General features: G+C 41.7%; 1 protein-coding gene across 13 annotated transcripts in view; it reads left to right on the top strand.

Annotated features, from left to right (window-relative positions):
• Positions 1-15,875, top strand: part of otofa (otoferlin a) — an 88,416-nt gene that overhangs the window by 17,330 nt on the left and 55,211 nt on the right. For all 13 annotated transcript variants that reach the window (XM_060041371.1, XM_060041366.1, XM_060041368.1 and 10 more), the window contains exon 3: positions 13,316-13,404. In XM_060041371.1, coding sequence (XP_059897354.1) covers positions 13,316-13,404 — 89 coding nt within the window. The remainder of the gene's footprint in view (positions 1-13,315; positions 13,405-15,875) is intronic.

The following is a 15,875-nucleotide window of genomic DNA, read 5'->3' as shown; positions in this document are numbered from 1 at the left end:
TCGGAGGAGGGCTGATGTGACTTTGGTTGCTCACCTTTGCGAAAAGAGCTCTTGAACTTCATAGTCCGACTGTGCCCTGGCTGCGGCGAATGTCCATAGTTAATATCCTTTGATGAAGAAGGGCAGGTGGTGCACAGGCATGTGGGGGCTGGGGGGCAAACGATCTTGGGGGTGCTGTGGATGTAACTCTCCTGGTCCGAAGAAAAGGGATTTGAATGTGGCGTTGCAATAGCAGCAGGTTGTGGAATAAAGTCACTTGGTCTGTTGGCCGCACCGCATTGAAAACGGTAGCTGTCCTCTTCGGAATTAATGAAGGGGTTCCAGCTTGAGAACTTGGGTTGAATGAGCTCACATGGTGCCACCGCATGCTTCATTCTAATAGGCTCCACTTCACGATGGAACACGTTAGAAAGTCCATAATAACTTGTATTTCCTTCACTCATATTGTCTATGGTTTCTTCCACATCACCGTCGTTTATCGTTACGAACGGGTTGGACTTTGAGTAGCCGAGATTGCACGGGCTACGACGGTTAGCGTCCGCCATTTTAGTTTAGCTGAATCAGGTAAACAATGCTTCCCGCTTATTCTTTTGTCTCTTCTAACTTCTCCGGTTTATTTCACCGTTCATTCTTTGCTCACCACTGCGTTTCCGTTTGCGTGAGAGGGTCCCTTCGTGGTCGCCAATGTTACACCTTTCCTGTTTCTTGGCTCTCAGACCGTAGTCCGGGAGCACAGGGGAGACGTTCCCTCCAGGGCCGATGTCCTTTCGGGGGTAACACCCTTCACTATAACCGGCAGTGGGTCTGTTTATAGGTCGGAAGACAAGGGCACGGATTCTCGGCGTTTGGTACTTTATTCAACAGTACAGTACACGTAACTCGGAAACACAACCGGTCTTGTTTAATTCCTCCTAGACTGACACTCGCTCAATCGCTCGTTCACTCATTCGTCGACTCATTCGCTGACGTCACTCACACACACACACACACACAGACATTCTCGCGCACACACATACGCCACTCTCGTAACAATAAGTATTCACATTTAACCTACCATGAAATCCTGCTGCCTGCCGTTGGTCTAGTCTGACCACAAAGCAATGTCCAGAATGTTCCACAACCACCATGGAACGATGAAATAGCGGGAAAATTAACGAACCAACAGCTGGGTCAAAATAACCCAACAAGATAATCACCATGCGAATTAGCCCCTTACCCTGCACAAACAACCCAGTGGTGTGTTCACAGTGCCCCAAACAACCCAGAATTTTGACCCAGCATAAATCACCCAGCAATGTGTTTACAAAAACCTACAATAACCTAGGACTTTTTTACTGACGCTGTAACTAAGGATATTGGTTTGAAATCTCTGCAGAACAGACCCTTGTGAGTGTTTGGAGGAGCAAGGAGAGGGTGGTGCTGAAGTAATTAATGGTGCGAGAAGGTGAAATGAAAGAAATGGAGCATAAAGCGGAAGAGAGCAAAGCGGGTGGGGGTGGGCTTGGTGGAGGGAGATGGCGGCGCTGACAGCCTGATCAGATGGAACCAGTGCAATGGGGGTGAGCGTGGGGGAGGGAAGAAGGCTTGGTGGGTGCATGGTCACGGAGGATTTTTCCAGGAGCCTGCGGCTTTCCAGATATGACGCTCACGCTTACTTAATCATACATATCGCTTTTAAAGAATCTGTTAGATGAACTTCATCACGTCTTTGATTCAGCAAATTCTTGAAGACAAAACGATGAGTTGGAGCGCCCCGGTGGTTCACTGGATAAAGGGTGTACCGCTAAAGGCTCAGTCCTGACCGCAGCGTCCCGGGCGTTAGATTTCAGCTTATTTCTAAACTGTTGTTATAGACTCTGCATTGTGTATTTTTCGACATAGTAGTAATTCTTGAAGTGGAGATCACAGCAACTTTACAGGTTGGATAAGAGTGTTGAATAGGCGGTTTATCCCAAGATGTAATACAGTGAGGTTGAATAATCTATCGTGTATGCGGTCGAGGAGCAGTCTCGAGACGTGTTCCTTGGCTGTCCAGCCCCCTTTTCACCGAACCAAAGGGTTGGGGTGTGTATTATAATAAAGAAACGTGAATTACAAGAGAACAGAAGCAGTCTCACCCTTGATAAGGTATGGCCCTGGCTATGTCCCAGACGACCAGGTTGGTTCATCCTTGTTGAGACATACTGAATGGCGAAATGTTGGAAATAACACCTTGTATCAGTGTGAGAGGCACTGGCCTGTTCCTAGACTAGAAATGTGAACACAGAGAGACACTAAAATACACCACCATTCTACACAGGTTTGATTCCTGCCCGTGGTCCTTTGCTGCAAGTCCTCCCCTCTCTCTCTCTCTCCCATACCTTCCTGTCAATCTCACTCTATCATAAAGAATCAAAATGCAAAAAAAAAGAAGATGAGTCCAAACTGAGGCAGAGCGAGACGGAGAAGGACAGAACCGAGGGCAGTAGTACAATAGAAGATAACGTAATGAACCTCCTCTCCCTGCATCAGAATGGAAAACTACTGCAGAGCCAACGAACTGAAGACAGGATATTTCTGTTCTTACATGAATAAGGAAGACAAACAAAGAAAGGTTTTGAGGTTGCCCTTTGAAAGAAGGGCAATATGACTAAAGCTGCCTAACCAGTAAATCACAGATGTTTACTTTCAACAATCAGGTCTGGAGAACTGAGGTGAGCCTTAAGTTCTGTTTAACCTGGCCTGTTGAAGGAGTAACAAACCGTTGTGGTGCTTGAAATATACATTTTATGTAATCCTTTCACATATATGAACCCCCATTCGATGAGAGAAGAAACAAGATACAATGTAAAGAAACAACGTGACTGACAATAAACACATGATAAAAACACAAATAATAAAAATACATTTGATTTATATATCGCTTTTCTAGGTACTCAACAACGCTTTACAGAGCGAACACAAATAGAAATTCATTGAATAAGAATGTATATAAATAAGTAGATAACAAAAGAGGAAGGGGAGGGAAGGGAAATAAGTTATGTGGTGAAAGGTTTTGAGAGCCTGTTTAAATGATGGGAGGGTGTTAACCTGTCTGATGTGGTTGTGGAGGGAGTTCAAGAGGGAGGGTGCGGCCACAGAGAAAGCCCAGGTCTGAAGCTGAGTCCTGTGGGTTCTGAGTGTGTTTGAATCCACGGACCTGAGGCAACAGGTAGACGTGTGGTGGAGGAGGAGGTCGGAGATGTAGGGCGGGGCCAGATTATTTATGATGGTGATTAATATTTGGCGGCTTGAGGTTTGAGGATGCGGGCAGCGCAGTTTATTGAAGATTTTGTTAGGTGAGCCATAGAGGATGTGGTTGCAGTAGTCGAGTCTGGAGGTTATGAGGGCATGGATGAGGGTTTGAGGAGCGGCAGAGGACAGGGAGGGCTAGAGGCGGGCAACGCTCCTGAGGTGGAAGAAGGCATTTTTTGCGACCTAGCCGACGTGAGGTAGAAACGAGAGAGTGGGTCAAAGACGATTCCAAGGTTGTGGACCTGGGTGGAGTTTGAGCCGATGATGAGCATATCAGATTTATTGCAGTTTTTTATTACCCAGGGTATAACCTCTTTCCTATTTTATGTACAGTATGTTTTAGATACATAACTTAAAGCATAGAGAAGAGAAGAGTAGACCTGGATCTGTGTTGGAGAGGGCTGGAGATACCAGGGAGAGTGAATGGGTCCAACAAAAATGTATAATTAATGATTGCTGTGCTGGACTTTCTCTTCGACCATTTTAGGAGAAAGACTCCTACACACATACACGTACGCACACACACCGCCACACACATACATGCACACGCACTAGATGCAACGTGCACACACAAACACAATTCACCTCAAACATGAATCCAGAAGCACGTAGGCAGAAACAGGTACACCATACACTTGAAAAGCAAAAAATAAATCCTCCCTATGTTGCTTTTTCGCTTAAGGTACCGGAACGGATTTAGTCTAAAACCCGTTTGGCACTTTCTCTATCTGCCTCATGTCTTCCTATTTTATTACTTTGCAGCTCATAACTGCTCTGTGTATTATATCGAGACCAGAGGTGTTCAGAGGTGGCGTTGCTACGCCTCCAACCCCCGTATACTCCCACTAAGAGCTCCGCATGCGAGACCAGGCAGATGGTTAATTACTGTCTCGATGCAGCCTATTTACTCTCTTAGTGTGTTGGCGTATGTGAGTGCGCCCCTGTGAACCGGCTTCATAATACATCCTCGCAGGCATCTAATTCCTGTCCTCCGCCATGGCACTCACGTGATGCATCATCAGAGGAGGGTGGAGGAGGAGGTGTGGGTGACCCAGCAGCGGTCACAGTACTGTACCAGGTTGTGGAGAGATTGGCAATTACTGAACTGGTTCTGAAGAGACGTTCCTGTCACAAAGGGTCAAAAGCCGGATAGACGGATACAGAACAATTAAAGCTGGTATAGGCAATTTTTTCTCTTTAAATTCTCTTTAAATCCTGACAGCAATCAATATATCAAATCAAGATTACAGCAAAAAAAAAAGACGGCATCTGTGGTTGTTGAAGGCCTGTAGTAGGCCAGACTAATTATTTAATTCAGCCCTAATATAATGATTTCATGGCTTACCTGTCTGTCTACCTACCTACCCGGCTACCTGCCCGCACTCTAGCCTGCACTGATTGTGCATGACCCAAGTCCTCAACAAGGCTTGGCAGAACATCCTGTTTCTCACTACAAAACTGTCTGGCAAGTCAACAGTCTCAACAGTCAATTCGAGTTTTCTGAACAACATCAGGCCTCTGCCATATTCGGAAAATTGCCCAGCCAAGATATTTAATGCACAATGCAAACTTGGATATGTTGATGGTCTGACTAGGAAATTCTGAAACACCCATGTTCCTACAGTGAGCGCAGTGTGAATTCTTCCTCATTAGAATTTCAGTGGTCAATGTAACTAGTGTGTGTTTGGCGATGAGAGGTTGCTGTTGATTTTGCATTCATTCGGTAACAATAAAATGAGGATTGGAAGGAAATATTGTAACTTGGAGAAAATAAAAATATCTATGTATATATTCACTTATTCTCTTGTTCTTATGGCTCACAATAACAAAAACAAATATAACCGCATGCGGTGATTAACAGGGTCCGAGCATAATATAATTATGCTCGGATAATAATATAATTATGAAGGAAAGATGTTCCACTAAATGCAATACTGTGCCTCAGCTTTCAGGTGAGCTGCGGAGCAATGGCCAAATGTCATGTTCAGCTTGTTCATAATGCTCTAATCGGGATTCAAACTAAGGATCCCCTGTACAAATCATTATCCCATTGAGCCACTTATAATCCTGAACTGCAGCCTCATTCACATGGTCAAAATTTCTATTGATAAGCACACAACATCCAGAAAACTCAAAGCACACATTTCTCGAGTGAATTAAGGGCTTTCTTCAAATCATACACCTGAAAAATCTTTGAAATTCTGGGGAAATTAAACATTTGTAGTCAAGAACACTAACGGAAGAAGTATAAATATGACAGGGTTAATTATGAAGGAAAAATGGTTAATGAAAAGTTCCCTTTAATGCCATACTGTGTCTTGGCAGTCAGATTCTTGGAAACTAATGAGCCGGAATGTTGATTGCCTGATGAATTTCAGGTGCTGTTCAATGTTGTGTTTCTTAAATGTGTGGCGATGACAGAATGTCATGTTCAGCCTGTTCATAATGCTCTAATCAGTATTCAAACTCTCAACCTAAGGATCACCAGTACACGGCATTATCCCGTTGAGCCACTGACATTCCTGAACTACGTGCAGCCTCATTCACTTGGTGAAAATGTCTATTGATAAGCACACAACATCAAGAGCACACATTTTAACAATAGCCGTATGGTAGTTATATAATAACAAAATGGTCATATAGGCAAAATGGGTTGAGACTGTGGACGTTTGGCTTTTCTATGAAATTGTAGGAAAAGTAAACATTTTCAGAGCAGAAGACCAAGGTGAAAAAGATGCATCTGATTTTAGAGATTAATATGATGAAAGAATTTTGAGTCTAGGTCAATCTCGTAAGGAGAAATATTTTTTTTAAATAGCGCCACCTTTGCACCTTTACAAACCTAAACACCCATGACCTAAATAGACACACACATGACCATGTCAAGTGCAGGTCTTGTGTGATCGTGCCCGGCAGTATACAGTATGTGTTAATCTCTGCACAGGGGCCTTAGGAATGGATACAGAGTGTCACTGTGGATCCCATCTGCTCCTCCTCCCATGGTCTCTATTGTCCTAGTTTTAAATCAAATCAAAAGGGCCAGGTACTACTGCACCTCCCTCCCAGCTGCTGCTGCTGTGTGCACTCATCAGTGGAGCATTAACGCCATGCTGGGCCCACAGCCTGCTCCAGGCTGCTTAAAAGGCAAAAGCAATTTAGCAGTACGAACATAAAAAGAGGACGCTATTACAGTTGCAATGCTGTGTGATATGGTTGCTTGGAAGCTAAGCTTTGTGGGGCCCATTCAAATGAAACACAAAAGGGGTCAGGCTATTTTTTACTTTTGTATAGGCCTACAGTGTATACCTAGGGCATTATAGCCAACACTTTTATCCAAAACTGTTCATACACACATGTATACATACACTTGTTATCGGGGTCGATGTAACTTGTTAGTTATATTTCTATATACTATGTTAGTTATATTTCAACTATGCAAATATACTGCTGCAAATATGAACATCATTTTTGTGTTAATTCAATAGGCTACTATATACTTTATTTAGATATAGAATTATAGAGGCGAACAGAGATATTGGATCGCATTGACAACAAAATACCTGTACCAATATGGTAAGAGAACCGGTAAAAAGGAAAAGACCAACACCAAAACAAAACAAGCGTTTAAAGACCTCAAAAGGAAAAACAAATACCGATACTTTAGATGGCGTTTTGTTTTCTGATTTATAGGGCATGTGTTTGCATACATTTAGACTTGTGTATTTGAAAATTGGTCAACAATAAAGTGACATTTCAATAGTCTAGACATGTAGCCACGTAATGGAAATATGTAATCCCGCCACAAAATTAAAAGGGTGCAGGTTTCATATCGGAACAAAGTCGGTGCACGCTGTTAGTTTAGCTTTTTAAATATGTACTAAAACAAATCAGCATAATTAAATCCTTAATATTTCGACTCTAAAGTGAAAGTGATCGATAAAATGCTTCAAATTCTCTTGATCATTAACATTTTGTATTTTGACAAACGTATGCAAAATAACAGCTTGATATTCCCGCGTAACTTGCTGCGTAACTACTTAATAGCAGGTAACTTGGATGTAAACATAGGTTTGTCCTGGAAAAATAAATGTATGTTCTTTTGCCTTAAACCTTAACCCTCCTATTATGTTAGGGGTAGATTTGACCCGATTCAATGTTAACAGTCTCTAAAACATGGTTAACATACTTTTTTCTGCTAGATTTTTTATGACTTTTCCTAACTCTATGGGGTAAACGACAAATAAAAAAACGTCCTGTACACATTTTGTACACATCAGTGTTGTTGGGGTCATTCTGACACCTAGCACTATTATTCTATAAAGCCCTAATTTCTATCGCGTTATTGTTGTGTTGGATGATACTGAGGGCACCTACATGTTCATTTGTGTGTGTGTGTGTGTGCTGGTGTGTGTGTGCTGGTGTGTGTGTCTGTGTTTGTGTCCATCTGTGTGTGTGTGTGTGTGTGTGTGTGTGTGTGTGTGTGTGTGTGTGTGTGTGTGTGTGTGTGTGTGTGTGTGTGTGTGTGTGTGTGTGTCTGTTTGTGCTTGTCCATCCGTGTGTGTGTGTGTGGGGGGGGGGGGGGGGGGGGGGGGAGAAAACAGTTCCCACGAGATCTCTGATCATTCAAGAAGCAATGGGAGAGGCAGGACATATTTCCCATGACAACTCACTGATAGTTCTCATAACAACTCTGATCATTCTTGCAGTATGTGTGATGGGGCAAACAAAATTCATTTCAAATTATTTTCAAAAAGGAAAATATTTGTTGCCACTGAGGTTCTGTCACAGATCTTTTAGGGTGTCCTCCTGATGAGAATGAAGCCAGTGAGATAGGACATTCTGACCCTCCTGTGGTTTCCCACAATGATATCCCCTTGTTACATCTCAACCACAAAGAACTGACATGACATCCAAAAATGGAAAGCTGCTGATCCCCAGTTACAAGACAGGGTAAACTGACTGCAGCTAATGTCATCCAAATAGTTCCAAGCCCCACCAGATATGCTAGCAGCAGTCATATACAAGACAATCTGCATTTGAACCATATTATATTTTACTATGTATAAATGGATTACTATATTTGAATATCAACATAAAGCCCTGCAAACAACAAAACATGATTATTTTTTCATTTTATGTCAATGAATGAGATCGTACAGGGATTTGCATATTTCGCAATAGTCATATCAATACTTGATGTATAAGGGGAGGTTGGGGGCAGCCATGTATTATCTACTGGGCTATAAAGATGGTCAGTAGAAAGGCCTAAAGTAGCCTAGAGAGAAACTTGGTTAAGACTTTCAGTTACAATAATCTTCTGCATGTTGAATTTCTCGCGTCAAATTGACCCCAAACGTCAAAGTTGGACGTTTATTTGAACATAATAGGAGGGTTAAACGTTTGTAGACGGGCCTGACTATCAAACGTGATATCCAACCTTAATGACAGAATAGGTTGTTTGCATAGCTCATCCAAAACGACCCATATCGAAAGCCCCCTATTGAAACAGCAATACGTCAAGGTTTACTGATGCCAAAATAAAATGGAGGACATTTGCTTTAATCTAAAATAAATGCGACATCTTTAGATAGTTTCAGCATTAAATTGCATTTTGATAACTTTCCAGGGATAAATGTGCTTTATGTTTTCGTAATCTTCAGTCAGTGAATATATAGGATGTTAAATATGTTAGTTAATGCAACGTTTTCTATCGTTGCCATGTTGATTCATATTGATGCTGCTATCCCTGAAACCACTCAGCTTGCATGTTGTTCCTGGCATCTGAAATGGTTTGACCGCGTCTTGGAGAGCAATCTCTTTCAGTTAACATTCATCTGTATTGCTGTAATGCTGTATTGCTGCAATGCTGTATTCATTTGTATCAATGTCTTTCTGTTGTCATCTGTGTGTTTTGCTCATAAGTGCTATTTTATGTAACTGATGATGTTCTTCAAATTACTTTTTAAGAGTGACCCAGGGATGACATTTGTTATTCTATTTTACGGATGGACTAGGACGACATGCTCTTGTGGTGGAGTTTATCTTGGCTTTGCCTCACCGAAAATCCATGCAGATGCTTCATTTTATTCATTGTTCAAAAGGATAATTTAATTAATGTCACTTTAAACGTTTTTCAAGCTGTTATATTATAAGGGCATTACGATAATTCCCTACAGAGCTTAACAAATTATGTGACGTATGGGGTCGACTATTTATTTTTTGTTACAGAAATAGTCCTGAACGCAACAGCTCAGATGACTACAGAACGAAAAGACATTGAATCAAACTAGATGCAAGCTGCACCCATATGAGTCACCATGGGGACGATAGGAATATTTACTTTAACCTAAACATATAAATTCACTGACTGAAGTTTACGAAAACCAAATCCACATTATCACTAGAAATGTTTTCAAAACACATGCTGAAATTCTGTAAAATGTTGATTTTACATCATTTTGTTTTGGCAAGAGTACCTTGACACACGTGACATATTGCGGTTTCTTCAAACAGTCGATAAGGGGCTAAAACGTTCATATGGTTCGTTTTGGAGCCTAGGGGGATTATTTTTTACTGTTTATCAACACGGCGGATGCGCGCGCTGGAAGATAGCAAAAAGAAAATTTGTTTGACCGGTTGCCATGGTTATCTCTGTGTCGTTAATTTGCAGTTGCGGTGTTAATTAGCGATTTTGTCAGCTTACTTTTAGAACCACAGTTACCGCATAGGCTATCATATGTTATATCATATGCGTTTTCTTTGCCGAAATTTATTTGAGGACTCAGTATTTCTGAAGTTCTGGTGGAAAACCTTATTCCATGTTTTGAATTAGGCAGTGGTGTATAAAGTACTCAAAAGCCATACTTAAGTAAAAGTACAGATACCTTACTGGAAAATTACTTAAGTAAAAGTAAAAGTCACCTTTTAGAATAGTACTTAAGTAAAAGTATTAAAGTATCTGATCTTTACTGTACTTAAGTATCAAAAGTACTTTTCTGATATTAAATGTACTTAAGTACTGAAAGTAAAAGTACAAGTAACCGTTATCGAAACTCCTCCCTATAACTGCCCTCGTCCAATCATGCCTTAGCACTAACTGGCTAGATAGATACCTCGCCAGAGATGGAATAAGAATAAATAATCTTTATAGGTTATTAGCTAGCTTGAAATATTATATACAAATATTACCCAGCGGTGAAAGAACCTTACTAGTTTAAAATGTTGTGCTGGTGGTATTTATTTTGAGGTCGTGAAGTTTCTAATTTTTTGATTGAGACCTGTATGATTTTGCTTCGATTATTGTTGTTTCCCCTTTGTTGTTGATCTGACACTGACAGATATCGTAGCCCGACCTATTATCCCGCAAGCGCTGGTACACGTTACTTAATATTGATTTTGGTGTCATCCAGGATCGCGGATTTTCGGAAAACTTAAGTCCCTGCCCAAAAAGGGTATTTAAATTAGCTTTGTAGCAAAAATGGCACATATACAGCGTATTGAAGTGTATAAGATAGTGTTGTAATACTGCGTGTACAAACCAGCCTGATACAAATAGTAGTATTTTGATAGCCCTTGCCCTCGTCCTAGCCATGCATTTGTGTGTTGACAGTCGTAGGAGTTTTGATCGACGTAGCAACAGTAACTAAGCAAGGGGGCTTTGCGAACGTGCGCTGGGACAGCTGATTCGCCAAACAGGCTCGCAGTCTGTGTTCTACCACAGTCCCCGACGTTATTCTCATATCTCTCATGATTCATTTTTTTTTTTCTAAAGATGAGTTGATTTTGTAACGAGTAACGAAGGTTTCAAGGGAAATGTAGTGGAGTAAAAGTATCCGTTTTCTTCGCAAAATGTAGCGAAGTAAAAGTAAAAGTACAGAGAAATATAAGTATTAAAGTAAAGTACAAATATCCAAAAAAACTACTTAAGTACAGTAACGAAGTATTTCTACTTCGCTACTATACAACACTGGAATTAGGCCATATTATTTGGTCATAAACTGAGCCATTTGAAGTTTGAAATGCATGTGCATCTGTCTCATCGGATGAATCTGACGAGTTACGCAAGTAACTCGTCAGATTCAAATGCGCTCATGGATCTTAAAGGGGATGGGGGTTGGCATTCTCATTGGTTTATTGCACGTTACGCCCAAACCACACCTACGGGTAATAGGCTACTTCAGACCAACCCTTTTTAGATTTGCGCTGGGCGCAAGAGTCATTTTTCGCGCCGGTAAACTAGCGACATCGCCGTAGAGCCACCCACAAAGCTACTTGCGCTTGGCGCTTCTCACTTGCGTTTCAGACCGTTAAAATAGGGCCCTCTATGTTGAAAGTATAGAGCGTTGCGATTTCCATTGAAACGAATGGCGCGGTGACTAGTATTCACAACAAGAGAGCTGGTAGGTTGTGAAAAATGAATTAAACTGTAATCAGACAATGCGGTTATATGCTATAGACCCTAGAGTATCGGTGGTATAAAGGTTGGGACGAATTTCGAATTATAAATATGTACAATCCATAACGTTAGCGTAACAGGTACCACAGCGGCGGCACCGTGCTAACAGATAATACTTCTGAAAAAAAGGGTCAAACAGGGCAGCAGCTTCTTCATTCGTTGGAAGTCCCTGGTTATGAGAAAGCTTTCAAATAACGCACCGGAAATCGCTACTGTAAGCCTGTCCCCTGCGTGTATGGAGCAAGTAAAACAAGTCCATTTTACCAAGGAAATCAACCTTCCGAAATACAAAAATCCTACATGTAACTTCAGCAACCCTAGTTACTTACAGAAAAACACTAAAGTATAATACGATTCACAAAAACAAAGATACAATTTTTGTGGACGTCACATTAACTCTCTGGCTCATAGCTCAGAGGACTAGAATACCTCCCGTTGCCAAGTCGTAGCTACGGTCCGTCCTATTTATGTGAAAAACGTCATTTTTGGATTGTAAAAAGCATGAAAATATAAATGAATGATCTTAATTTCTTTGCCTTGGCAAGTGACCCCCGTAGTCTGGTGAAGCAGAGCGCCGCGGCAGCAGGGGGCCAATGAGCTCCTTAATTACCCCTGGCTTCCCTCTGGTCTCCCTCCACTCGCTTCCTACCGGGGATGAATCTCCAAACCCTCCTCAATCTCAGGATCGCTGCGACACGGGTCCATGCTGAGATCTTTAGGAGGCAGAAATCTACGGCATGTGAAATGAAAGGCATGATATGATAACTCGACAGCTTTATGCTTCTACCGCTGCTAGCGCTAACGTGCAAAGGGCAAAGTAATGGATTTTGAAAGCATCTTTATTTTTCATCTGAATGTTTTTAATGATCATCATCTTTTAGCGACACAAATAGGCTATTCCCCATGATCAATGATTGGACTGTGGTTTGACTGGCTCTGTGTAGGGAAGATTATGTTATTGCATTATTATTACATTTTAATTGATGGTAAAATAATATTACAGCTGCGTATTTTCTATCCATATTAGAGTACACAATCATGCTATTTGTCAGTGGTTTGCTTTGATACTTATGACAGATGAAAGTGATTTATTTTCATGTCCATGGAAGACAAAGAGATACAAAGAGATGAATGTTAACAGAAAGAGATTGCTGTCCAAGACGTGGTCAAATCCATTTCAAATGCCAGGAATTCAAGACTAAATAAGTAGTAATCAACCCTAAACACAACTGTACAATCCACATCACATTGCAATTGTATTGAAAGTAATGTCCATAAAGGTTAGTTTCAAAATAAGAATATTGAAGTCGGCCTGGCGTCATATTAATATGTGTCCACAAACTGTATTATAAACATTAGTGAGTGCTTATAGGACTTCTATCTTTCTTATTCCCCTTTATCTCATTGCTCATCAAAAGTACTGCAGTATAATACAGTGTCTTATAGTGTCAACCATACCAGACAAAAAATCGATTTAGTTAAAAATGGTGGCAAATAGCTGGATAACCCCCCGCCCCCCCCCGCCCCCCACACACACAAACACACACACACACAAATTAAAAACAATTTCATTTATTTCTCTTTCAGACGTTCCGATGGCCGACCGGCAGCAAGCTGGATGGCAACGAGATATTGGAGGTGCAAGTGTTGAACTACAGCAAGGTCTTCACCAACAGGTGAGGCGTGGAAAAAAAGCAATCAAGATAATCCCATCCAACAACAGCTGACATGCAGCCTCTGTCTATCCATCCATCACAGTTGGGGAGCTATCAAAAAGACACGGGGCTTGTGCCATGTCCAATGAAGTGCACTGTGCAGTCTTTGGTTTGGGCACGCAGAGCTTGTTCAAATTGAGTGAATTGAATCGCGACGGCCCACAGAGAACCACCGGGCCAGGCTATGAGTGGACTTTTCCATCACAGCTTTAAGCAGGAAATGAAAGAGTGTTAGACCGGGATAATAGACGGACCTGTACAGTGAGCCCCCACGCATATTAGAGCAAGAACAACAGGGTGGCCTGCTATGACTAACAGAGGGGCGGCCTAATTAAGATGGAGCAGGGTTGAACCTGTACAATCAACTGGGGACCAGCTTTTTTTCTCTTTAATACTTCTTTCTTTTTTCTTATTTGTTCTTGTTTGTGTGCGTTTTTCGTGTGTCTATAGAGTGGGTTCCTGCATGTTTGTTTGTGTAGGTGTTTGCGTGCGTGTATGGGAGCATGTGTTTGCGTGTGCACACGTGCTCACAATGCTAGGGTGAGGGTCCACTCACCATACAAATACTTGGTGGGTGTGTGTGTGTGTGTGTATGTGTGTGTGTGTGTGTGTGTGTCCCCTTATTATCCGTGTGCATGCGTGCCTGTTCAGGTGTATAAGATGATCAATGATTTATGGGGCTTGCCCACGGAATATATTTGAAAACCAAACAGGATTAATTGTTTGATGCTTTGTTTGCATGGTGCCTGATTTTATCACTGCTCACAGCTGTCCCCTCAGAGCAGACTAGTAGAGCCCTGATAACACTGATCTCCAGGACATGGCTTAATGGCTTTATAACCTATAGTTACTAGTCATAAAGAAGGGGATTACTACTTGAATGTTGATAATAATCTCAGGTGAAGTGTCTTTTGGCTCTGGAGCTATACAGCGATGCTAGGATAATGCTATGTTTGATTAGTATCAAATATGCTATGATAAATGTAAGCCGTTAAGGTAGGACAGACAGCATTGGACCTTAAAACATACTGAATCAAAATGGTGTTGTTCAAATAAATGGTTAAAAATAAACATAGATGAAAAATGTAAGTTTGTCATTGGAAATGCAGTTAATGTGCTAATATGTAAATTGTAATGTGTATTCATTAGATATATGGCATTTAGTCAATATTTATATTTTTTTATATCACATCATTACCATTCATTATTCATGCATGGGGGCCCCTGGTCAGAATCAAAGTGTACAAATATAAATTTGACAACAAATTTTGAAAGCATCCAACTGAAAAATTCCGTCCCCTCCCATCAGGACACGATCCAAAGCCTCTCCCCCAAAACACTAGTATGGCTATTGCCAGACCAAGCTCAATCGTAGATTCCACGTTGGTCTGGGGAAGCTTCTGTCATTTTCTTCAGCACAAGAGGCGTGATCAACGGGCCTAGTTAAACTGACTGTCTTGCCGTCACTTCCCTGTCGTCATTGTGTTAAACCAGCCAATAGTGCGCTAAGGGAAACAGCCAGCTCTTGAAACGTATCGGAAGCAGAAAGAAATGTATTGCTCTTTTCCAGACGCTTGTGCAGGGCGAACTCAAATCGCCGGCAGAATGGGCGGGGCTACCCCGTCTACCAAAACACGTGACCAGTTCACTTGCTTCAGCTGTCTGCCTAGCCTTGTGGAGGACTTGGGTCACTCACAATGAGTGCAGGGCAGAGTGCGGGCCGGGCAGGTAGACCGGTAGGTATGTAGACAGACAGGAATGCCATCCAATCATTTTATTAGGGCTGAATGAAATGACAGGCCTTCGACAACCACGGATACAGGATTATTTTTTGCATCTTGTAAGAATATTTGATTTATTGATCGCTGTCAGGATTAAAACAGAATTCAACAAACATGATTTTTTTGCTAAAATAAATTGCAGACAGCAGCTAAAATGTTTCTGTATCTGTCTATACAGCTTTTGAGCCTTGACTTTGTGACGGGAACGTCTCTTCAGAACCAGTTCATAACATGCTAGCCAATCTCTCCATGTCTGACTTGCCACATGTTACTGTGATTGAGTGTCTCTATTGGTGTCTATCAGTAATACTATGTTTCATTCTTCTTTCAATAACTGCCCCCACCACTGACTGACACGCAAACGCACATACAAAGGGGGGCACACCCTCACGAGCAGGGTTGAGCATGTGTAAATAATTCAGGAGTGGTCGTAAACTGTGTTGTCCTCACACCTGGTCCCAAGGGCCAGTGGAACCGATACCTCTCCCTGGCTGTGAGGAGGGGGTATAGAAACACACAACACGCTTAGAACACAACTGGGATGAGCTGGCTTGTATTACATAACACTGGCACATAAAATGCCAGTCCGTCTCCCAGCTGGCAAAATTAACACACACAATTTATCACTCATTTCCTCTATTGTCCCTGGTC

This window comes from Gadus macrocephalus, chromosome 21 (assembly GCF_031168955.1).
Source record: "Gadus macrocephalus chromosome 21, ASM3116895v1".
Taxonomy (NCBI): domain Eukaryota; kingdom Metazoa; phylum Chordata; class Actinopteri; order Gadiformes; family Gadidae; genus Gadus; species Gadus macrocephalus.
This window is presented reverse-complemented; position numbering and strand designations above follow the sequence as displayed.